The sequence below is a fragment of the Ambystoma mexicanum genome, chromosome 9 (genome assembly GCF_040938575.1).
Source record: "Ambystoma mexicanum isolate Mex_15411 chromosome 9, UKY_AmexF1_1, whole genome shotgun sequence".
NCBI classification, from domain to species: Eukaryota; Metazoa; Chordata; class Amphibia; order Caudata; family Ambystomatidae; genus Ambystoma; species Ambystoma mexicanum.
This window is the reverse complement of record NC_090931.1, coordinates 187,543,393-187,569,143: the sequence shown is the minus strand read 5'-3', so window position 1 is coordinate 187,569,143 and position 25,751 is coordinate 187,543,393. Positions and strand designations below refer to the sequence as shown.

The window sequence follows — 25,751 nt, the reverse complement described above, 5'->3', positions numbered from 1 at the left end:
CTCCTAGAGATATAGTGCCCAACTCACTTGTCTCAGTTCCCTGAAATACAGTGCCCAGCTCACTATGAGGGATATAGTGGCCAACTCACTTTGAGGGATATAGTGCCCAACTCACTTGTCTCAGCTCTTTGGGATACTGTGGCATGCTCACTTTGAGGGATATAATGCCCAACTTACTTGTCTCAGTTCCCAGGGATACAGTGCCCCGCTCACTTTGAGGGATATAGTGCCCAACTCATTTGTCTCAGCTCCCAGGGATACTGTGCCCAGCTCATGTTGAGGGAGATAGTGCCCAAACCACTTGTCTCCGCTCCTAGGGATACTGTGACAAGCTCACGTTGAGGCATATAGTGGCCGACTCACTTGTCTCCACTCCTGGGGATACTGTGACAAGCTCACGTTGAGGGATATAGTGCCCGACTCACGTGTCTCCACTCCTAGGGATACTGTGACAAGCTCACGTTGAGGGATATAGTACCCGACTCACTTGTCTCCACTCCTAGGGATACTGTGACAAGCTCACGTTGAGGGATATAGTGGCCGACTCACTTGTCTCCACTCCTAGGGATACTGTGACAAGCTCACGTTGAGAGATATAGTGACCAACTCACTTGTCTCAGCTCCTAGGGATACTGTGACAAGCTCACTTTGAGGGATTTCGTGCCCAACTCATTTGTCTCCGCTCCAGGAATGCAGTTCCCAGCTCACTTTGAGGGATATAGTAGCCAACTCACTTGTTTTAGCTCCTAGGGATACTGTGACAAGCTCACGTTGAGGGATATAGTGCCCGACTCACGTGTCTCCACTCCTAAGGATACTGTGACAAGCTCACGTTGAGGGATATAGTGCCCGACTCACTTGTCTCCACTCCTAGGGATACTGTGACAAGCTCACGTTGAGGGATATAGTGGCCGACTCACTTGTCTCCACTCCTAGGGATACTGTGACAAGCTCACGTTGAGGGATATAGTGACCAACTCACTTGTCTCAGCTCCTAGGGATACTGTGACAAGCTCACTTTGAGGGATTTCGTGCCCAACTCATTTGTCTCCGCTCCAGGAATGCAGTTCCCAGCTCACTTTGAGGGATATAGTACCCAACTCACTTGTTTTAGCTCCTAGGGATACTGTGACAAGCTCACGTTGAGGGATATAGTGCCCGACTCACGTGTCTCCACTCCTAGGGATACTGTGACAAGCTCACGTTGAGGGATATAGTGCCCGACTCACTTGTCTCCACTCTTAGGGATACTGTGACAAGCTCACGTTGAGGGATGTAGTGGCCGACTCACTTGTCTCCACTCCTAGGGATACTGTGACAAGCTCACGTTGAGGGATATAGTGACCAACTCACTTGTCTCAGCTCCTAGGGATACTGTGACAAGCTCACTTTGAGGGATTTCGTGCCCAACTCATTTGTCTCCGCTCCAGGAATGCAGTTCCCAGCTCACTTTGAGGGATATAGTACCCAACTCACTTGTTTTAGCTCCTAGGGATACTGTGACAAGCTCACGTTGAGGGATATAGTGCCCGACTCACGTGTCTCCACTCCTAGGGATACTGTGACAAGCTCACGTTGAGGGATATAGTGCCCGACTCACTTGTCTCCACTCCTAGGGATACTTTGACAAGCTCACGTTGAGGGATATAGTGGCCGACTCACTTGTCTCCACTCCTAGGGATACTGTGACAAGCTCACGTTGAGGGATATAGTGACCAACTCACTTGTCTCAGCTCCTAGGGATACTGTGACAAGCTCACTTTGAGGGATTTCGTGCCCAACTCATTTGTCTCCGCTCCAGGAATGCAGTTCCCAGCTCACTTTGAGGGATATAGTAACCAACTCACTTGTTTTAGCTCCTAGGGATACTGTGCCAAGCTCACTTTGAGGGATTTCGTGCCCAACTCACATGTCTCCGCTGCAAGAGATATAGCGCAGGGATCACTTTCAGGAAAGAATGCCCAGCTCACTCCTCCACCAGCCGCCAGATATTCTCACCCTCTGGTTCTGTCGCCCTCCTTGGCAGGATTCAAGCTCACAGAAGGTGATGCTGCCAACTCTCTCAACACTCAGAGGCCTCTTAGCTTTCCCAAGTCTCTGAGGGTCCTGGAAGGTCTTAACTCCTTCAGCCTCCTCAGCTCATTTAGGGCTTTCAGCTCCTCCAGACATACCAGCCAAGGTAGCGGACATGGTCCAGGCTCCCTGCGTCTTGTGCTCTCCTGTACCCTCTGTCATCTACTCCGGTTCTGCTAGTGCCAACTGTCTCTCCCTCTCTTGTGTTTGGAGGCTATGTATACGATTCTCTGTGATTGCTGGTTTCTCTCCTGGCTTGACATTGGCTAACATTTCTCGTGGATTCTGCCAGCCTCTATATTATTCTGCAAGCCACCCAGAGTGATAAAATTTGTTTGCCGCCTTTGGCTTTTCCTCTGAGACTCCCAGCATCTGCACCTGTCTTGGGGGTCTTGCTGGCTCTAGCTCCCCAGCTTCCTCCCCACTGACCCAAGCGGGCAGACAGGCTCCGGTGATGCCACGTTGACTTCAGCATGTGTCTATGCACCGGGCTTTGCCGCAGTGACAAGGAGCAATGTCCCTGTTTCTGTCTGTGTCATAACCAATCTGATTCCCTTGAGTATCATTCAGGGTTGCTGTCTCTTGCCTTGAACATAATTAGTGGTCAGGATACAGGGCAATGGTGGGATTACCCCTACTGTGGCCTGTATAGCCCCTCTCTAGGTGCTCTTGCCCACGGAGGAGTTGGAGGTTGGAAGGGAACTCTCTGGATCCCACCGTTGTCCTTCTGCAGGGAGCTCACAGCTCCACCCCGAAGACCCTGGGGGACCAGGTTACTGTTTCGCAGGAGCACCTCCAGTTCTCGTGTCTGGTCAGGACTGACTACATCACTCTGTGCCGTTCAGTAGCATTACAGTTAAAAGGGCATGTGCTCCTTCTGTAGGGAATGAATTGTACTATGTTTAATGTATCATCATGATTATCTTAACTGTTTTTTGTATGTCAGTCATGTTTGGTTTTGATCGATTTATTGCTAGAAGTCTTAGAAAAGGTGTGTGTTTTTTAGCTTTCTGTTTTTGTGTGTGTTTTGTAAAGGTTTTAGGACTTCACTAATCAATTGATCGATTGATTAAGAACCAAATCAGGGAAACAGATCATTGCAAGGTCATATGGGTTCCATTCTGCTGTACTGTGATTGCCCGAGCTAAAGGTTTAGGGTTTTCTCTTCTGTAAATATGTTACAACAGTAAGAAGTAAGAAGGCTGTCTGATAGTGTGCGGTGAGAGCAGCACCAAAGCCAATCTGTGTCGCTGGGTCATAGAGCAGAGGAATTCAGGCACTATTAAAATACTGAGGGACACTCAGTCTCTTGGTGTCAAGGGAAGGGGCTCTACTTTGCACAATTGACCGTATATATATATTGGTTTGGTTTTATATATATATATATATATATATATATATATATATATATATATATATATATATATATATATATATATATATATATATATATATATATATATATATATATATATATATATATATATATATATATATATATATATATATATAATGGGTTTGGGTGGGGTGTTTTGCATTGTGTGGAGGGTTGCGGGGTGTGTCCCCAAGCATTTGTGTAACAATTGACCTTCAAAATGTGATCAATTATGCAAAGGTCAATTGTAATTCGAACAATTGTAGTTCAAACAATTCGCATACAACCGCTGGGTCCAGTCTAATGGTCTCCACTGTCTGTTGTAAATGTAATTGTAATGAGTTATTTATAACGCGCTTTATACCGCAAGGTTTCTAAGCGCGGACCCGGGCATCGAACTTGTGCTGCTTCACGTCGTTGTGGTTCCAAGACGAGCAGGTTGCCCCTGAGCTATCCTCAAGAGACATGCCACAGTGAGGGAGCTCTGCTGTCTGCTGGTCCTGGAGGTCAGATGGCTCCATGGTCTGTTCTGCTGGTTTCAGGGGAACGGGGCTTCAAAGCCTGTTTTGGTGTCATACAAGAAGTAAGGCATTACTCGGATTATGTTTCTTAACGACAGGGACTGTTTTGGGAGCTTGGGGGGTATTTTTCATTGGCAGTCAGGAGTGGGGGCTTGCTCGGTCTGCACTACTACCAGTCGCTCAGTCTGGTGTCATTATACTGGAATCTATTCCACCACTGGTGCCAAGTCGCCAAATGACATCCATAGAATTCACTGATGCCTCTCTCAAACCTACATAGGCCTCTGATATTGTTAAACACTGTAGATTGTATTTGGTTTACCCTGCAAAAACTTCTAATGTCGCCCTTCTTGATAACTAAACATATTTCACAGGTGTGAGTTCATAGACCTTCTGTGTGCATAGACCATGTTTAGTCCCCCGCCTTCTGCTTGATGATATTGGAGAAAGACGAAACCTTGTTGAGTCCAGCTCAACCACAAACCTTCAGTGACCACTCGAAGGACAATCTTTCCAGTGCCTGTATGTCGATCTGGGGGGTTCTTAACGTGGCAGTTGTATATCCCCTCGTCCTCCAACTGCACGTTGCGGATGGTGACGGACACATCGTTCTTCTTTGTGTCGCCCGTGAACTCCATGCGCTTGAACTGCTCCAGCTTCAGGTTAATAACCTTTAATCGGAACGTGATGAACTGCGGGATTGGAACGAGACATTGAGAGAGAAGAGGGTGGTCATAGACAGTGAAACTAACACAGGGCGACTATTGAGATGTACCAGGGTCATGGATAGGCACATAGACTGGCATAGATAAACCAAAGGTAACAGATACAAAGGAAAAACATAGAACCACTAATGCAAAAACTGGTGCAGACTGGTTAAGAACATGAATACACACATGAAACCAATCGGTTGTAGGTTAAAAGTTCGAAAACAAAAGGCTTGAATGCCTTTTTTTCGACAGTAAAATGACCAAAAAAAGGGTCGATTTTTTTTTTTTATGGCGGGGTCCCCCCCAACCTCCTGTTTTCTTTTTATAAAAAAGTTTTTGATATATACTAAACTAAAATATAAATATAAATACATTTTAAAAAAAATTCAATCCTTTTTTTCAGTCATTTTACTTTCGATCAAAAGGTCATTCGACCCTTTGCATTGAACATTTGACCGGACACCAAACCAATCAATATAGACACAAAAACGGAGCCAGGGATGTAAACAGAAGGGTTTTCTTAGTTGAAGGAAAGTTAAATGGGACCTACACTCATATCCCACCTCTGCCCCCGTTAAAGAACACAAATTAGTTAAAGAGAAAGGCAAAGACATTTCTAGGTAACAATATTTACTTAGAAAACTGGATTATGTGAGTATAAGAGGATTGATATGATTTGACTGTGGCATAATTGTTCACGGCGGAATTGACCGTAGTCATTTTCACCCTGAACCCAATTTTTCAGTAGCCAAAATCAACTAATTCATGACCCCCTCTAAGACCCAAATACATCTCCACCCTCCCCTCACTACCCTGCTTAGAAACCCAACAGAGGTATTAAGCGTGTTATAAAAAAAACAATAAAACAATTAAATTCAAATTCTCATGTCCAATTTCTTGTGATTAGGACAAAATTGTGTTAAGCTAAGTGTCCCATTTTCAAGCACTGCAAAGTCTATTGATATTTTTATTTTTATTTTTACATTTGTAGAGCGCAGTACAGCCCAAAGGCATCGAGGCGCTGTTACATGAGATTGTAAGTATGCGTAATTCAAGTTACATTGGAGGCACCAACAAGTAGGGTTCTTTGGTTACATACATATGTGGTAGCAAAAAGGTAGTTACAACAATGGTGATGCAGTGAACAGTTTGCTTAAATTATTGGTAGAATACATTTAAGGCAGTTTTCAAGGACAGGGGTGCTGACCATCCAGCCACAGTACGGCAAGATGAGCAGTGGGAGCAAGTGCCGAGTCTGGCGTGGTAGGATCTCGTCAGATTCGGTTTGGTCCGACTTGTGTAACAGAGCAACAAATAGTACTATTCACTAGAATGAGACTGTGATCTTGGCTTGTTAGATTTTTGGACTACAACTCCTAGATCATCCCACCTAGTTGACTATGCTGGCTAAGCCTGATGGGAGTTGTAGTCCAAAATATCTGGAGAGCTAACGTTTAGAGACTCCTGCCATAGGGGACACAGACTCGAGTAGCCTACAACCCAGGATACGAATGAACAAATATCCAGGGAAAACAGCTTTAACAGCAATATCTAGTGATGGTTATAATGACAGAGGTACAGGGCAACCATCACTCACCATATCATTCAGGGAGTGCTTGATAATAGCACTCAGTTAGCTAATGTGTGTCAATGCAAGTGAAAGCGTAACTGAGCAGCCGGCACGTCTGTCCACTGACGGAACCATGTAGGTAGAATCAGCGGTCCTAGAATGAGAACACAGACCTCCTTTTATAGCTCTAGCACTTGCAACCAATGGGTACTTACCTACCATCCACTATCCCCGCATGGAATTTGGATTTGGGAACAGATATTAGTGGGTGATCTGTGGGTTGGTTCTGTCCACTTCGGGAGCTAAAAAGCTTGTCTGTTACAGCCGGTGTCATGAAATAAAACACCCCCAGTAACAAGGGGGCGAGAAACTATTCCTGCCCCCGGAGATTCTATTACAGAATAAAGTCTCTGGGGGAGAATTCATTCTGAAATGAAACTGCAGCAGGTTATGTTAGGTATCTTTCATTGCACCCAATTGAATCGGTTGTGCTCCCTATCCAAAAGCTATCAGCGGCTCCAAAATGATGAGCGCCGATATCCTGGTAATTAGAAAAACATCCAAGTAAGTTCACTTCACTATAAATTTGGGCTGGACTAAAATATGAAGTTTGGCATGAAGTGTTCACCATCAAATCTGGGCCCAATGTGTTGCCCTTAGCAATTACTGTGCCTAGCACTGTGCCCGACGTCCGCTACAGATACACCCCCTTAGCAGAATATCTTCTCTGTGCAGGCCACTTACATGAAGAAAGCATTGCTGATGTACCCCTTGCCATGCAGTGGTAAAAGTCCCCCGAACAAAGCAGTGGAACTGTGGCCTGGGCAGGGAAGAGGGTAGGCGGAAGCATAGTGCAACATGTGACACAGTGTTGCACAGTGGTAAATGTGCACCGAACAAAGCAGTGGAACTGGTCTCGGCGGCGGAAAGAGAAGACAGAAACATAGTGCAACATGTGACAAAGTGTTGCGCAGTTCTAAAAGTGCACCAAACAAAGCAGTGGAACTGGTCTCGGCGGGGGAGAGGGTAGGCAGAATCATAGTGCAACATGTGACACAGGTTTGCGCAGTGGTCAAAGTGCACCGAGCAAAGCAGTGGAACTGTGGCCTCGGCAGGGGAGAGGGTAGGCGGAAGCAAAGTGCAACATGTGACAAGGTGTTGCGCAGTGGTAAAAGTGCACCAAACAAAGCAGTGGAACTGGTCTCGGCGGGGGGAGAGGGTAGGCGGAATCATAGTGCAATATGTGACACAGTGTTGCACAGTAGTAAAAGTGTACCGAACAAAGTAGTGGAACCGTGGCCTCGCCAGGGAAGGGAGTAGGTGGAAGCATAGTGCAACATGTGACACGGTGTTGCGGCCGGGGCATTGCAATAGTCTAAGTAACTAGTAACTAAGGCTCCTATTACGACTTTACACTTTCACAGGGACATTAATGGTCAAATCCTCTATATAGAATGGTGAATATGGTCATAAAAAGTAGAGGAATGGTGAACAGATAAAAATAAAAGTAGTTGAACACCGCTCCCGACCGTTCCCGCTCACTTCGATCACTGTCGCCATGTCTCCTTTTCCTCTTAAAATAGCAGGCCCCTTATGAGTTGGAACTTCACAGCTTCAGTCTGCAGGCAGCAGACGTCTTTTCTGCTGACACTTTCCACCCGAATGCCACTGATCCTTTTGACCTGGTATCTCAATCAGCTTTGCTCATTTATTGGAAAAGTGAATAACTCGAGTGAAACCCCTCTTTATCACTCAATCACTAATGAAATGCTGTCGACGTGCCTCCCTGGGACCACTGTACTTCCGGGTCACATATAAAATGGCCGTCAAGTTCCCTCTTTCATTGTCAGCAAGTCCCTTCTACTGGATTGCGCTGCACGATTTTATGGAAATGTTTCTTTTCTCAGGGTTATCACAAAGCCCTGTGCTTGCTGCGCTTCAACACCGTAGGGCCCGAAAATAGAAAATGCAACAGTTCTTTTCAGCGCCTCCTCAAACACTCCAGGAACAAGCAACTGCTATTTTAGATTGATTCACTTGTAGGTGCCCATTGTCACTACCCACCTTATGGCCGTCACCAAGCACAGCGTGAGGTCCTGGTACCGCGCGTTCACTTCCACGTCTTCGGAGGCTCTGCAAGCACTTTACTCACACTTAAGCCTGCGCAGGAGTATGAGACGATCTGGTGCGCCACTTGTTTTCTTTCATATTTCACCAAAATGTTAACACAGTGTTTACAGTGGTATCGACCCAAAAGGTCGTATCCAGAAGACCGTACACATGGTTTTCCCGCATTTGCCATGTATATAAAATCATGAAAATTCCGAGGTAGGAGTGCAGGGGTTGGGGGGGTTCTACCGCACTCCTACTTTGGTATTTTCTGATTCGGGGGCTGTGGAGGTGGCCCCCGCATTCATGAAAGTGAATCCGGGGGACCAGGTCTGGAAAAGACCCGGGGCTACGCTGATGTCGGAACTGTCGGGACTGGGGGCTAGCTAGCCTTTTGTCTGTAGCTCCTGAGATTCTATCTGGGGCTACAACCAAAAGATCAGGGGCTATAGCCCCCTTAGCCCTCTCCCCCAGCGACACCTCTGCGGGGGACATTTAAATAAAAAACGGCAAGATGGAATTGCAATTCGATCTTTTCGTCCTACGTTATTTTAACGTACATCCGTTTACAGCGGCACATTTGTGAAAAATCAAATCTCATCCTCACAGCGGGAATCACCCATTGTGCACCATTTTCAAATGACTGGTTTTAGCTAAAGGAACAGTTGGATTTAATGGTATGTTATAAAAATGGCCACAGCATTTGGCTGCAGTGACCTCCAGTAAATATAAGTCGTCCTGACAAGTCATTTAACTGCATTTTTTCTATTAAAAGCTCAGGGGGCCCCATTTTGATGTATATGAGGTGTTTTGCTACCCAGAGACTCAAAGGAATGCACTCCATCATTTCCAAGTAGCAATAGGTTTCTGTATGATGTTGGAGGAAATTCGTACTACTTCTGCAGATGTCCTCACACTTGATTAAGACAGCATTTGATTTGCTGACGGCGAACATAGAAAGCTGTTTTGTTTACGAGTACAGTGGGGCGCTCCCTAGCCAAGACAAAGCTGTGCATTATCACTGAAAATGCGAGTCAAGCCTAATGATGTGTCTCCCTTTTGGAAAATGCCTTGTATGAAGTAGTGTATCCTGTCAGAATTGGAGTGAAGTGTTCTCTTCCTGTTTCATGTGCCCTCTTCAATAATGAATAGCACATCTCTGACTGGAAACGAGCTAGCTACAGCATGGTCAAGGAGATACTTACCTCTGCACAATGAGAAGCAGGGGGCGATTCATTGTCCAGTGTTGGTTTGGATAACATCCTGGTGTAAGAGTGGTCATCTCATCACTGCGGTTCTTTGAATGGCCCTTCATCAAACCGGCCCCATCTTCACTGCCGTCGAACATGTGGCTTTCTGCACCCCTGGATGCAGTGTACCCCTGCCCAGCTCCCTCACTTTGCCTACCACCTTTCTGTGTGGACCCCACCTCCCGGAACATCAATTCCTTTTTTTAAATCCCTGATATCACTCAACAAAGCTGGGGCCAATCCATAATCCTCACATTACGGGCGATACAAAATGCTTGCCTTTCTGTTTGTGCCCTGCACGTTCTCCTCTGCGCGTTACACCGGGATACCCTTGCGACGACTGTTTTACCCACTTTTGTCTCCCTCCACACACATTATCCAGAGCACTTCTTCTGGCTTCCTTTGCCTCCCTCATCCCTCAATGGTAACCGGTAAGATGGCTCAGCGAGTTAAACGATTGTTACTGTGATCTGTGTTTGATCTACAGGTCGCAGGTACACTCCCGGCAAGGACAACTCAGCCTTTCACCCTTCCGAGGTCCATAAATGAGTACCAATTTCGATTGGGTAATAATAGTAATGTATGTAAATATGTCCTATGTAAAGCGCTTTAGATTATAGCGCTATATAAAAAAACAAAATATTATTACTCTGCCGCTGTCCTGCTGGTAGCTGCACAATGAAGGGCTGCAGTAAGGAGATTGTGTTAAGATAACCAGCTCTCATATTGGAGGAGAACCCGCTGAGGTCCCCTGTTTGAAATGATGCGTCTCTCATCGATGGACGCTGCCTTGTCGTTTAAGAGCGTGGGGCACACGCTTTTAGATCCGTCTCTCAGCAGCTCCTTCAGGAATAGTAATCCTGCATCCATCTCTTATAGGCGCAGGCCTTCCCTGTGTGCCGCCTCCCCTTGCATGAGGTTTGGGACTTGGCACCTGGACGAGATCTTCTCTGACCTTTGATGATGCTTCTAGCCTGGCCCCGGGTGACGAGTCCACATCTGGATGCTGAACCTGTGCTGAAGGAAACCCTGTTGTCTGAACACTGACTAGAAGGGTACACTTTGGAGCTACATAGCACCTGGTGCTGCCTCAGCAAACCTAGAAACCAGCTGTATTCTTGAAATGACTGTGGAGCTTAAACACACCCCATTTTACTTTAACTGTTGGGTTCTACAGCTTGAGAAATGTTTCCATCCTTATCCCATCCCTAGTGGGCAGTCTATGCGCTGTCCCTCTTTTTGTGTATTTCACTTCGGCGCTATTGACGCAGGTGCCTACGGGTTGTATGCGCGCTATGCAAATGAAATAAATAAATAAATAGGTGGCTAATTGACAATGCCAAGAGATCAACAATCCCACAAGTGCCTTCGTCCTGGCTGCCTGGAAGTCCTTGGTATGATCTGATATTATAGGTTATTTATAACGTGCTTAATACCCAGAGGTTTCTAAGCGCGGACCCGGGGATCGAACCTGTGCTGCTCCGTGTCGTCTTGCTACCAAGGCGGGCACGTTGCCCCTGAGCTATCCTCCCGAGCTATCCTCCCGAGTCTAATTCTCTGTGGGTACCTCAGAATGCCGCGGCTGTTATGGGCATTGACTCACCATTATCACGTGGGCTTTTGTGAACTATAGGTAACCAGCGTCGAGAATAAGAGTGGGCAGGTTTGTCTTTGATTCATTGTTGACCCAGGGTTATATAAAGCAAAGGTGTTCCCTTGTTTTTTGAACTTGTAATAGAACTTCTTCTAGTTATGTGATAATCCTTTGGTGGACATCCACCTAAACAGAGCCATTTGGTGGACAATGTTTTGGTAAACAAAGCCGGCAAGATTAGAGCTCAGAAGAGATGGTGGGGTCCTTTAAAACAATTCAATGCCACCTCAGTATTCAAAATGAGCTTTGACAAATCGGAAATTGGCTTCATCTGCTTATATTATGCCCCATTTGCTAGCCGGGCACAAATCTATCCCTACAAATTGGTGACACACCACGTACGATCCTTGGGGGATCAAGTCACGGCCTCATACTAAATACTACACAGGTCCCCTACAAAGCACCTTCCGTAAGGTCACGCGTTCCTCTCTGGAAAGGAGACTTTTGTCATCCTCTTGACTTTGGAGGCTAGCAGGGCTCAAATGATTTCCCGGCCTTGGTTCCGGTGTCCACTTCAGGCTCTGCATACGTTGAAATGTTCCTATTTTCTGAGAAGACTTCAGAACCAGAAGTGATGTGACCCCTCTTCCCCTCTCTCATGGCCATCCTGGCAAAGCAGGTCCACTGGCTCAGTCTCCCAGCTGTGACTACTCTTGTAAAACTTATATGTTGGGACTAAGAATCAGGCAAGGGCTCCACAAAAAGAAAAAGGAGCCCCCGGTGTTCGGCTCTTTTTTTCCCACTATTTTTCCCACCACACCTGTTTTCTCAAATGAAAGCTATTATTTAAAAAGAAACACACACCAGCTGTGTGCCGCTCAATCATTCACCTTTCTTTAGGCCAGGGTTGCCTGTTTGCTCTGGCAGTCCTCTGCCTCGTATAGACTATCAGCCTTGCTCTTTGACCTCACTATAAAAGGGTTCTATGTGAAAATGTCCCCAGGAAAATGTAGTCGTGTGAAAAAGTAGTCAGCATAAAGGGTTTTAAAAATGTAGTCATTCAAGACAAGCAATGAAAAGTGTGAAAATACTGCCAGTGATAAGGTCGCCAAAAGGCTATTTTTAATTACAGAAAGTTACAATTCTGAAATCCTAACAATGGGCCAAACCCTCCACAACCACCCTAACTTCAGTCCTAAACCTTCGCCTATGTCTACTTAAATCCTTATTCTACCCTAAACTCTTAACTAACACCAACCCTTCAGTGTGCTAGACTATTTGATTTACTTATCAGTCAATACAAAGCACCAAATGAATAGAAAATGAACAGTCAACCTAACTCCAACTCCATCACCAGCTCACCAATAATTCCATAGCCCTTCCCTAACCCAAAACCTTGCTCTAATCCTAGCCTTAGCCTAACCATAACTCTAAAATATACCATTAGCTAGTATGAAAGCTCAGCACTGATGCAATCTCTGTGTTTCCGGTTCGAATCCCAGCAAGGTCAACCACAGTTAATAAAATAAGTACCAATTTAGATTGGGTAATAATAATTTTATAAAATATGTATGTAAAGCATTTTGGACAAAAACGCTATATAAATGACAAGTTATTATTATTAACCAAATTCTTACTCTACACTGCACTAACAACTAGGTTTATACTAACCCCTATCCTAGGCGTACATCACCAGGCCACTCCAACCTCCCTATTCCTTTCTTTAGCATTTACCCAGAACCATTATTCTATTAGCCCCAGCCTTACCATAACCCTACCTGAACCCTAAACCAGGCAAGCACAAGCTCACGAAACCCTAGCAGCACTGCATTTTTCGCTACTTTTTAGCAACATTTTTTTACTAGGTTTTGCTTGGTGACTTTTTCACTGTAGAGGTATTTTCACTGCGATTTATTCACTGACTACATTTCTGTTGGCAGCTTTTTCACTGGACACCTATTAAAGGTGAGCCGAGGAATCTATCCAGAGGCGGAAGGTCATAGCCACAAAGAAATTATCACACTTAAAAGCAACGAACCACAGATTTTCAAAAACCTCTGAAAGACCTTATCAGAGGCTATCACTGGTGAAAACGATTCCAAGAACTTAACTAAACTCTGCCCATTAAACCAATGCTATGGTCAGATAATCTCTCATTTGCCCTTGTGTCTTTGACTTGTTCATTGCCCTCTGTGTTGGACAATGTTTGGAATAAATTGGTCTTCTGCAAAAGTGATTAGACAGCTCTGAGACAGGTGACTCGTTTATTTTTAGGACCGACACCCTTATGTTTCCTAACACACCAAGTTCTGAGACTGTGGTAATTAATCTCTGGTGTTAAATACATTTTGCAATAAATTAAGCATTAAACTGTTTTGTTTACTTGATTTTTAGATCCACAAAAAGGTAATTTGCTGCAAGGATTTACACAAAAGCTAAGACGCCCTCTCAGTTTACAGGCTGCATCTGCTTCATGCAGCCATTTGCCCCTCTGATAATCTTCTAACCCTGCCCAGTCACATGGCCTGTACAGCTATATAGAAATTGATACGCTAGTGTTGTCAAAGGGTCATCCTTTTAGTGCACTTCATAAACAGGCACTTTTCAGGAAGCTCTAATGTATATTCTTAAGACATACGAGGAATCTATTATTAATAACCCTTTTCTAAGAGCGATCACATTTACGCTCGTGGCCTTGTTCTTCCACTTAACATATCTCCAGGGACATTTCTCTTCGATCAACTTGTTTACAAAGGTCACGTGACATTTTCTCCTGCATATCATGGAACGCTGCAAACACTCTTTCGGTCACAGTTTGCTCATCATACCTGGAAATGCAAAGTACAAAATCCCCCACCCAAATAATGAAGATACAGGATAAGGTGTTGTTACAAAGCCAGTCAGCTGCTACTTAGGAGGCTTCATTGTAGTCCAACCCTGTGGTTAGTACAGCTTTGACAGACTTGACCAAAACTTCACTCTGGTGAAGGAGGATTGCTCAGAAAACGGCGAAAACCAGCTTCGGGTCCATCTGAAACACTCGGAGAGACATGAGTGTGATTCACTATATTGACAAACCTCTCTCCAAAGCAGTGGCCTCCAAGATATTTTCCTCTCCATCCGTCCCCCAACACCTGTGCAACATTTTATGTGCTCTTTCGGCTGCAGAAAGAAATGTGAGTCTGGAAAATAAGTGGCATTCAGCAACAATCCAGCCATCGCCATCAAGAGCATGTCAGATTTCCACATCAACCAGGAACATTCACCTCCTATCTTCTTCCTTATTCCCCATCACACACTGTGGTTGTGGCGTATGCTGGGATTTACAGTGCCGAGGTCAATACGCTCAGCTGTGTTTGTTAGCTTTCTGTCACTCTCTGTGCAATTGCACCTGCAGAAACGTTCAAAGAGCACCGCATTCCAGAAATGCAGCCCTCTTTATGGGGTCTGTAGGGGAGACATGTGGGCCATGTTGCATGGCCTCTAGAGATGATACTTTGGATGCACATGTGTGAGCACCTGCTCAGTTGTGCCAATTAGTCCTATGTAACTGTGTGTCTAGAACTACAGCTAAGCTCTTGTCACTGCATCTCGAAGAGTTCTAATAGGCACAGTTCTAAGTTACAAGTGGTCAAAAGGAATTGAAACATAAACGCACTTTACAGCGAAAGTCACACAAAAAAACAAAGGCAAAGGCATTGTAAAAGAAGACATCAAAATTAGCTAAATGAATGCTGAACTTTTTTTTTCGAAAAAACAAAGGAAATTATGTCCAAGTATCTGCATTTGTTTTAACCTTTAGGATTGGTTTATTACTTATTCAGTAATATGGTGGTAATCGCCCTGTTTGCCTCCACCATCGACCACCCCCTGATTACTCCTCTTTCTACACTTAATTGTTTGCATAAGGGAAGGTTTACTTTTAAAATGAGGGGAAAACTCTACTACCTTGGTTACCTCTCCAGCTCTGGAACCAATTCTATCCTGCTCCAAGCAGATGTACGTTAAAAGAACGAATCCCAAAAGCTCGAGTTGCAACATTCCGAATCCCGACTTGATCGCATTTTGCAAATCAAACTCTTCCGTTTTTGTTGTTTTCCCCCCGCCTCCCTTTGAAGTCATAAGGGGGACCCCCGCAACCCCCAAATCTGAAAATACTGAACTAGGTGTGCGGGGGACACCCCTGCAACCCTCACTCACCTAGTTCAGTATTTTCGGATTCAGCAGTTTATATAACGCCGAATGCGCAGTAAAAGCGTATTCAGCATTATATATATATATATATATATATATATATATATATATATATATATATATATATATATATATATATATATATATATATATATATATGATATGTTGGGACGTTTCCCTCTCAACCAAGCTTGTCCCAAGTAGAAGTATTTTTCTTTTTTATTTGATGTATTTTATGTTTGTTAATTACATTTCAAAGCCATCTTAATTTTTCATTCTTAATTTTGCATTCTTCATTTTTAGTGTAGTATTTTCAGAAAGCATTATTTTGACGTCTTAATTTTCGTTGTTCTTGGTTTTTGCTGAATTATTTGGACTTTGTAACTCGGGTAACCTGTCCTTTGGACTACAATCTGTCATAGGCGTAAAAGAAGGTTACTCACGTTTACTAAGTCTAGTACTCAAAGTTCAGAGGGCATTCTGGTTTCAGCCCTACTCACCACCCCCAAGTCCACAACAGCCATAGTTCTCCTGCCAAAAGGATGTATTTATTTATTTATTGTTCGCTTGCTAGGGGCTTTTACAGGAAGCAAATACTGTTTCAAAGCGCCCACAGGGCAACAGCAAGGGGAGAGCGGATGATAGATCATTAACATTACAATACATAAAAGTAATAAATATAAGAGGAGAATAATGAAGAGGGGAGGACGAACATACTATGCCTTGTGAGTATTCAGAACGTGCAAGTGCAGAAGGGGGAGGGAATGGGATAGGTGCTGTTGTGCTTCGTGGGTGAGCAGCAATTGAAGTGCATTGAAAGGTAAGTGCAAGCCTCCACGGGTGCAGGAAGCGGAGGCAAGTGCTGCAGAGGACAGCTGCTGAGATGATACGATGTGGGGGATCAGGGTAAGGAGGTAAGGTGGCAGGCGCACAGGTATTAAGTTATGTGGCGCCACCTCACGCCATCTTGTAAACTACTAAGGAACAGCCATCCCACAAGGCATCATGGGGATCTCGATACATAGATTCCCCTATGGCCAGAGAGTACAAAGGATGCTCCAGGCGAGAGACTTGCCTGTTTCAGTGGCTTTCCTGAACATTTACATTTTCAGCCAAACTCAAGGAGATAGATTCTCAAAACAATTTTCTGCCCAAGTGATGAGATGCACTCACGCATCTCATTACTTGCTGCAAAAAAACTGCACCTTACTCACAGGGGCATTAAAGATGTGCACATCCAGATGCCCTTTCTGTGACATATAGCCATCTGCAGGGATGTGAAAGCCCTAGCTTTTTAAAAGAAATGTCAATATAAAATTAGGCAGGTAATTCAAATGTCTGAAAGGGAGATTTGCTAATCAGACAACCCCCTTTCATAAATGCACCATACCAAAATGATAGTGCACACATGTGCCTTTACTGAGATCGTCTATAGAAACCTTCAGCCCCAGACCTGCAGTGGCACAGGGCAGGTTCAATGGTCAATTGTTCATTCCTGACAACTGTTAAAACACAAAGCTCCTTCAGGCCAGCTTTTAAATCTTCTACAACGCTGATTCACAACTTAATAATTGTAAGCGGTAGTAAGTCTGGTGGCACATACCTCGTTAATTGTATAACATGCCTGCTTGTCACCTGGAGTCTTCAAAGCACACACAATAATACAGCGACAGCAATTTGATATGACACTGCTGTCAGCTCTGGAAGCAGGGCTCAGCTATGACAGGAATAGCGTGTGCTGGTGTCTGATCTGACTGTGTCCACACCGGCCATGTGAAACAATTGCCAGAATGCTGCTGTTTGATCCTGTACGGGAAGGGCAACATCTTTCTCCAGGGCATAGGATCCTCTCCAGGAGGTCTCCAGGAACTGGTGCCTCAAAGGAGGCATGAACATTACAAAACCACTCTCACACCAGGTTGCTGACCACTGGAGTCCCTTTAAAGCAGGAAACAGAAAGGGCAGAGTAGGATTAGCCAGGTTTGTGAGAAGGGCTCTACCATTTTCTGTGGGTAAGGCACTCTGGGTGTGATGTCAGAAAGCAAAGGGCACTTGTTACAACCGCCTGGATTAGGCCCCTTACAGCATGCTTGTGTTGCACCAAACCCCTGGGATATTTTGCCTTTACTAGGCCTCTCATTCTTTGATTCATCTGTGGACTCTCAAAACAAGAAGAAGGATTCACTGAACCTCTGTTGGGAGTACAGCCTGCTTCAAAGTCCTCTGCCATAGAGGTGGATACAGAAAGCTTCCAAGGCAGAGGAGAGCTTCACCCCTAACCATCTCCAGTGAACACTCGGGGTGCACTGCTGTGGACCATTGCAGCTTTGCTGGCTGCACTGGAACCAGGACCCTGTTCACTGCATTTGGAGGATCCCTGTTAGGTGCCAGACAAGCTCCTTGTAGTGGACCGGGTCTTCCAGCAACCGCAAAACCAAGGAAGCAACCTCTGGCACTCCCTTGCACCTCCAAACTAATTGAACGCTGGTTTGGGCACCTTTGACGCCATCTACGCTGCTGCACGTGAACTGCCAGAGTCCTTTCCAACCCCGACTGCCTCTGCGCCTCAGACTTTCACTCTATGCTGATACCAAAGCTCTGCCACCTCCAAATCCAACAACTGCCTAGACCTCTTCTGTCCCCAACTGTACACTGCTGCCTGGTCATCAGCTTCTTCAAGCTCCAAGTCAACACTGCTGCAGTGTCCTGATGCCGTGTTGAGCCAGCCGAGCCCACTCGCCCGCTGAAGGACAGTGTCTGCTTTGCTGCACCTGAGGCCACTGAGTAATCCAGCGATGTTGATCCAACATTACCTGCTGTCCCCAGCATGTTAGTCCCACAATGCATTGCGACTGAAAAGCACTGCATAATCAGACAAGGCACCACCACTCCCTCATTCGACCACTGGCCCAGCACCAAAGGCACACAGACTCCCAGTTTGATGCTAAAAGGCCTAGCTTGACGCTTTGGTACACCAAAGACAAGACTTAAAGGGACTTTCAAGTGGCCCTGTCCCACTAGTCCACCTTCTGGGAACATAGTGACTTTGAAGCCCCCCTTCTATTCATTGTTGGTCATCTACCAAAGTGCCCTTTTAGAAAGGGGTGTTTTTTAGTGTTTTATAGGTAGTTGATTGCATTGTATCGTTTGATTTAATGCGTATATATGTATAGCGCCTTTATTGGACATTCTTCATTTGGAAACCATTGTATTTAAGTTGTTTTGGTTGCTCCTGTTATCGTCTCTCACCTAACATAACCTATCCTCGGCCTTTGCGACCAAAATCGCGGAAGGAGGTATACTTTTTGGAATGCCCCTGTTTCTCCTTTATGATTGGGCTCACTGCTGGTTTAGTAGTAGTGTGGGGCTGAGTCGGTGGTTTAGCCAATCTTCATGCCTGTGCTCCTGCAGAGCAGCAGTCATTTTCTCACACTTTCCCGTGCCCTTTGCTCATTTGTGCAAGAAAGGGGCATGTATGCTAATTTCCATGTGAATCCCGAATTTAGACATGGGGTCTGCTTTGAAATGTGCAGAAATGAAACACATCCCCCTCTGCCTGTTTGGAAGAGGCACGGGCGGATGTGCAAATCATGACAGGGTCTTTCCTGACCCTGCATTGCATTTCTTTGAAGTGGAACGGCACCAGTAGGAACTGCTGCTCTTCAACTTGTATATCTATCCCTCAAACAGTGATAGAAACTTTTTTTTGCTTTTCATAATGAAAGGAACTTTTAAGGGCCTGTCACTATGCAATGGTCTTGTGAAAAAAGGTTGCTGGAGCACTCCACGGTTTGTAGAGAAGTGTTTTTCAAACTTGATTTCTATCTTCGATTACCAGTTTAAGGTTCAGGGGAGGAAAAGTGGACCTGGCACAAGCCCACTGGTACATAGAAGCAAAACAAGAAAAGAGGATCCAAATTGGGAGCCCTCCCATCCCCTGCACACTATTTATTATACCGTCATTCGACGTTATCAATAATTTAGTAATTCAAGTAATGGTCTCTATTTCAAATTTAAACAATTATCAATGTCAAACACAACACTGATTATTCATTTCATAAAGGATGATAGTTTAATGTAAACAACAACTATTATCTTTGTAGTGCAGATACAAAGTCCCACATAAACGGTTTGTGTGATCGATTCCAATTTTGCATGTATAAAGTTCAAGTTAAACGGCTGACGCGTTTCGAGTTTAGCAACTCTTCTTCTTGAGCCAAAGTTGAACTGTACGGTAACGATATAGAAGAAATTCTATAAGTATTATGCTTGCCCATCAACAATTAGTCAACAAATTCCCTCAAAGGACTCAATCTATTCTTAGGGGCTGCAGGTGAAACATATTCGAGAAATTATAACATATTTTACACAAATGTTAGAAATGATTAAGTGAATTGAGAAGAGATGAATTGAAAAAGGGTACACTGATTTCAAACATTGTATAACATTGTACTTATTATGGCATCAAGGATGTCTGATAGTGCGGCAAGTCCAGTCTCTGTGCATCTAATGAGGGTGGGTTCACTCCTCTTAAACATGCCGTTCATTCAAGTAATGATGGGTTAGCTCAGGTTGGAGCGGGACACCTGAGTACTATCACCAGAGTAAACACATCACCGTCACAGCGCGAACACAGGAGACAGTGAATCTTGGATGCTGCGTCATCAGACACAGTCTTCCAGCCGTATAGGTAAGACGAGGGATACATGTACAGAGATTTAGGAAATGAGATCGCCCATTTGAATAGTATAAAACCAAGTGACTTAGCACTGGATAAATATTTCTCTCTAGATTACACCATTACACATGAGCTGAGCCAGTACCAAAGACGGAAAACCACATAAAGACTAGCAGCGGAAGGGCGCTAGAACACAGTGGATTTTTTTCAACCTGCCGAATTGAAACCGAAAATTGCGCACTCCATAAACTGGTGAGACTTGTCTAGTTAAGCATAGATGCAGTAAGGTCCATGAGATATATATTAATGCTCCACTTTAATATACTCGATGCTGTTTCACTCATAAGAGGACCCGTGCTTCAAGATACGATAGCTATACAGTTGTGTTGAACATAGCACCTAGAACACAGGAATTGAATACTCCTACAAGAAGCCCCAAAGGCACTCATATTAAGGTATGCCTTAATTATAAGTATAATACTTTACCATGGCCGTGTGGTCGTAGGGCAATAGCATAACACTGTGACAAGTGTAAGTGGAAATTGGGGACAGAGACCTAGGGAGTATATCAGTAGTCAGGTGTCCCGCTCCAACCTGAGCTAACCCATCATTACTTGAATGAACAGCATGTTTAAGAGGAGTGAACCCACCCTCATTAGATGCACAGAGACTGGACTTGCCGCACTATCAGACATCCTTGTTGCCATAATAAGCACAATGCTATACAATGTTTGAAATCAGTGTACCCTTTTTCAATTCATCTCTTCTCAATTCACTTAATCATTTCTAACATTTGTGTAAAATATGTTATAATTTCTCGAATATGTTTCACCTGCAGCCCCTAAGAATAGATTGAGTCCTTTGAGGGAATTTGTTGACTAATTGTTGATGGGCAAGCATAATACTTATAGAATTTCTTCTATATCGTTACCGTACAGTTCAACTTTGGCTCAAGAAGAAGAGTTGCTAAACTCGAAACGCGTCAGCCGTTTAACTTGAACTTTATACATGCAAAATTGGAATCGATCACACAAACCGTTTATGTGGGACTTTGTATCTGCACTACAAAGATAATAGTTGTTGTTTACATTAAACTATCATCCTTTATGAAATGAATAATCAGTGTTGTGTTTGACATTGATAATTGTTTACATTAAACTATCATCCTTTATGAAATGAATAATCAGTGTTGTGTTTGACATTGATAATTGTTTACATTAAACTATCATCCTTTATGAAATGAATAATCAGTGTTGTTTACATTTGAAATAGAGACCATTGCTTGAATTATTAAAGTATTGATAACCGTCGAATAGTGTGCAGGGGACGGGAGAGCTCCCAATTTGGACCCCCTTTCACTGTGCAATGTGCTCCCAGTGCACACTTGGGTGCTGGAACCCTGCCATGCATTAGTGCCAGGAGCTTATTAAAAGGGGCTGGTGAGAGCATCATATGCACTGCTGCCCACCGCCACTAAAATGTGCCGCCCACCTTTCAGAATAAGATGCCCTGCGCATTTCTAAATCTAGTTTAAAAAAAAAAAGCTGCATCATCTGGTCTATTTTTATTTGCTTTTGCTTTTGAGAATCTGCCCTCAAGGAGCCTGTTTAGAAAGAAGTACAGTGATGCACACTAGGAGATGAGAGTGACTACGGATTTGCATCAGGTCTCTTACAGCTGATTAACACAGCAAACAACTGGAGCAAATCTGGACATGTCTTCAGCTCATTCGAGCTGCTAATAAGCAAAAGCCATTGACAAAGATTTGCCCAAGGCATCTGCTAATTTGTTTTACAAAAAAACCCTTTTTGAATCAGGCCCAATGTGTTGCTTTTTGGTCCAGTGTCTGCTCTTCTCTTTCTCGGGGGTTTATGTATTCATGTTGGGTGCTTTACACAGTGTTGTAAAAATGTGTCCATGTGGCGAGCCGCGAAAGCGCACCCAGACTCAATGTGCCTCACCCACCATCACTAGCTTGGCATGGAGTGGCGCCTGCAGGACAGCAGTGGTGCAAAAAGCAACTTCCTGGCTTCCTGACTTCCTGGCCACTGGACGACCCTGAGGATAATGGGTTGCAATGCCGTTCGATAAATAGTGTGGGGGAGGGGTTGGGGGACTCGGGGGGGGGGTGGTGAGCGAAGACAGAAGATTCCATTTCGAATGTTTAAGTGGACTGGCACAAAGCGCAGAAATCGATGCATGGAATGGGGATGGGCTGAGGGATGAGGAAAGAGGAGAAGAGGGTAGTAAAAGGAAGAAAAGATGGTAGTAAAACATGAGCAGAGGGTATTAAAAGGAGGAACAGGGGGTAGTAAAATAGGAGCAGAGGATAGTAAAAGGAAGAGAAGAGGGTAGTAAAATAGGGGCAGAGTGTAGTAAAAGGAGGAGCAGAGGGTAGTAAAATAGGAGCAGAGGATAGTAAAAGGAAGAAAAGAGGGTAGTAAAATAAGAGCAGAGGATAGTAAAAGGAAGAAAAGAGGGTAGTAAAACAGGAGCAGAGTGTAGTAAAAGGAGGAGCAGAGGGTAGTAAAATAGGAGCAGAGGATAGTAAAAGGAAGAGAAGAGGGTAGTAAAACAGGAGCAGAGTCTAGTAAAAGGAGGAGCAGAGAGTAGTAAAATAGGAGCAGAGGATAGTAAAAGGAAGAAAAGAGGGTAGTAAAATAAGAGCAGAGGATAGTAAAAGGAAGAGAAGAGGGTAGTAAAACAGGAGCAGAGTCTAGTAAAAGGAGGAGCAGAGAGTAGTAAAATAGGAGCACAGGATAGTAAAAGGAGGAGCAGAGGGTATTAAAAGGAAGAGAAGAGGGCAGTAAAATGAGGAGAAGATGGTAGTAAAATGAGGAAAAGAGGTTGGTAAAATGAGGAGAAGAGGGTAGTAAAAGGGAAAGCAGAGGGTAGCAAAAGGAAGAGAAGAGGGTAGTAAAACAGGAGCAGAGTGTAGTAAAAGGAGGAGCAGAGGGTAGCAAAATAGGAGCAGAGGATAGTAAAAGGAAGAGAAGAGGGTAGTAAAACAGGAGCAGAGTCTAGTAAAAGGAGGAGCAGAGAGTAGTAAAATAGGAGCACAGGATAGTAAAAGGAGGAGCAGAGGGTATTAAAAGGAAGAGAAGAGGGCAGTAAAATGAGGAGAAGATGGTAGTAAAATGAGGAAAAGAGGTTGATAAAATGAGGAGAAGAGGGTAGTAAAAGGGGGAGCAGAGGGTAGCAAAAGGAAGAGAAGAGGGTCGTAAAATGAGGAGAAGAGGCAGGTAAATGAGGAGAAGAGGGTAGTAAAAGGAGGAGCAGAGGGTAGTAAAAGGAAGAGAAGAGGGTACTGAAATGAGGAGAAGAACATAGTAAAATAAGAAGAGGGTAGTAAAAGGAGGAGAAGAGGGAGGTAAAAGGAGAAGAGGGCAGTAAAAGGAGGAGAAGAGGGTGGTAAATGGAGAAGAGGGTGGTAAAAGGAGGATATAAAGAGTAAGGAAATAGGAGAGTACCCACTCGCCCCACCTACTCCTCACTCTCTGCCCATACCATATTGCCTTACCCAAGTACCCCTTGCATATTTTCGCAGCAAAGAATTTGGTTAAAAAGAAATACTGCAGTGAAACATTTTCCATAAAAAGGCTGGATACCGGAGAGGAGCAGGGAATGGGGAAAGAAGAGAAGTGGGGAGAATGAAGTATATTGGGAATGTTGGAGCTGACACTGGACATGAGGCGGGTAGAAGATGGAGAGGGGAGAAAGGGGCCCAGGGTAGATTGGAAATGGCGGTGTAATTGAGGGGATGATGGACACAAGTGGGATATTTGTGGGCATTTAAATGATGGATTGATGGCAGGAGGGTGGAGTAAGAGAGGAAAGACAGGATGCTGGGGTGTATTCGAAAGGATATTGCAATGCTGGTGATACTGGGCATGATGTGTCTAGAGTAGAGGAAGAGGGGAGCAGGGAGCTTGTGGTGTATTCGAAATGAGGGAGCAACAGAGGTCATGTCCAGCATGAAGTGCCTGCCATGTGGAGACAGGGAGAAGGGAGCCTGGGAAGTATTGGATGTAATGGAGTAATGTAAGGAATACTGGACATGAAATGCCAGAGTATGGGGACAGGGGAGAAGAGAGTCTTACGTATATTGGAAATGTTGGCATAAAAGAGGTTATGTCTGGCAGGAGTTGCCTGGAGAATGGGGACAGGGGAGAAGGGAGCCGGTGGCTTACTGGATATAATGTAAGGAATACTGGACATGAAATGCCAGAGTATGGGGACAGGGGAGAAGAGAGTCTTACGTATATTGGAAATGTTGGCAATATAGAGGTTATGTCTGGCAGGAGTTGCCTGGAGAATGTGGACGGGGGAGAAGGGAGCCGGTGGCTTACTGGATATAATGTAAGGAATAATGGACATGAAATGCCAGAGTATGGGGGCAGGGGAGAAGAGAGTCTGACGTATATTGGAAATGTTGGCATAATAGAGGTTATGTCTGGCAGGAGTTGCCTGGAGAATGGGGACAGGGGAGAAGGGAGCCGGTGGCTTACTGGATATAATGTAAGGAATACTGGACATGAAATGCCTAGAGTATGGGGACAGGGGAGAAGAGAGTCTGACGTATATTGGAAATGTTGGCATAATAGAGGTTATGTCTGACAGGAGTTGCCTGGAGAATGGGGACAGGGGAGAAGGAAGCCGGTGGCTTACTGGATATAATGTAAGGAATACTGGACATGAAATGCCTAGAGTATGGGGACAGGGGAGAAGAGAGTCTTACGTATATTGGAAATGTTGGCTTAATAGAGGTTATGTCTGGCAGGAGTTGCCTGGAGAATGGGGACAGGGGAGAAGGGAGCCGGTGGCTTACTGGATATAATGTAAGGAATAATGGACATGAAATGCCTAGAGTATGGGGACAGGGGAGAAGAGAGTCTTACGTATATTGGAAATGTTGGCAATATAGAGGTTATGTCTGGCAGGAGTTGCCTGTAGAATGGTGACGGGAGAGAAGGAAGCCGGTGGCTTACTGGATATAATGTAAGGAATAATGGACATGAAATGCCTAGAGTATGGGGACAGGGGAGAAGAGAGTCTGACATATATTGGAAATGTTGGCAATACAGAGGTTATGTCTGGCAGGAGTTGCCTGGAGAATGGGGACAGGGGAGAAGGGAGCCGGTGGCTTACTGGATATAATGTAAGGAATACTGGACATGAAATGCCTAGAGTATGGGGACAGGGGAGAAGATAGTCTGACGTATATTGGAAATGTTGGCAATATAGAGGTTATGTCTGGCAGGAGTTGCCTGGAGAATGGGGGAGAAGGGAGCCAGTGGTGTACTGGATATAATGAAGTAATGTAGGGAATATTAGGCCCGAGGTGCCCAGAGTACGACAAAGTGGAGAAGGGGGCCTGGGGTATTTTGGAAATGATGGAGCCATAGAGGTTCTGTCAGACAGGAGGTGCCTAGAGGACGGGGACAGGGGAGAAGGGAGTATAAACTAATGAATGGCGGATACTGGACACCAGGTGCCTGAAGGATGGGGAAAGCAGAAAAGGCATCACGGTGGAACAACGGAGGGCATAACGCGGATGGAGACAAGTTAGAAGGAAAACTGCCACAGGGAATCTATTTGAATGATGGACTGATGGGGTGATGCTGGACGTGGGGGGTTGGCGAATGGGGAGAAGGGTGCATTGCATGCATTTGACTGA

General features: G+C 44.7%; 1 protein-coding gene and 1 long non-coding RNA gene across 4 annotated transcripts in view; one reads left to right on the top strand and one right to left on the bottom strand.

Moving 5' to 3' along the window:
- The window catches only part of LOC138487849 (uncharacterized), a 291,561-nt gene that overhangs the window by 116,476 nt on the left and 149,334 nt on the right, over positions 1-25,751 (top strand). The gene's annotated exons all lie outside the window — the stretch shown is intronic.
- SCN2B (sodium voltage-gated channel beta subunit 2) overlaps positions 1-25,751 on the bottom strand; it is a 132,345-nt gene that overhangs the window by 23,775 nt on the left and 82,819 nt on the right. For all 3 annotated transcript variants that reach the window (XM_069614451.1, XM_069614449.1, XM_069614450.1), the window contains exon 3: positions 4,454-4,661. In XM_069614451.1, the coding sequence (XP_069470552.1) occupies positions 4,454-4,661 (208 nt within the window). The remainder of the gene's footprint in view (positions 1-4,453; positions 4,662-25,751) is intronic.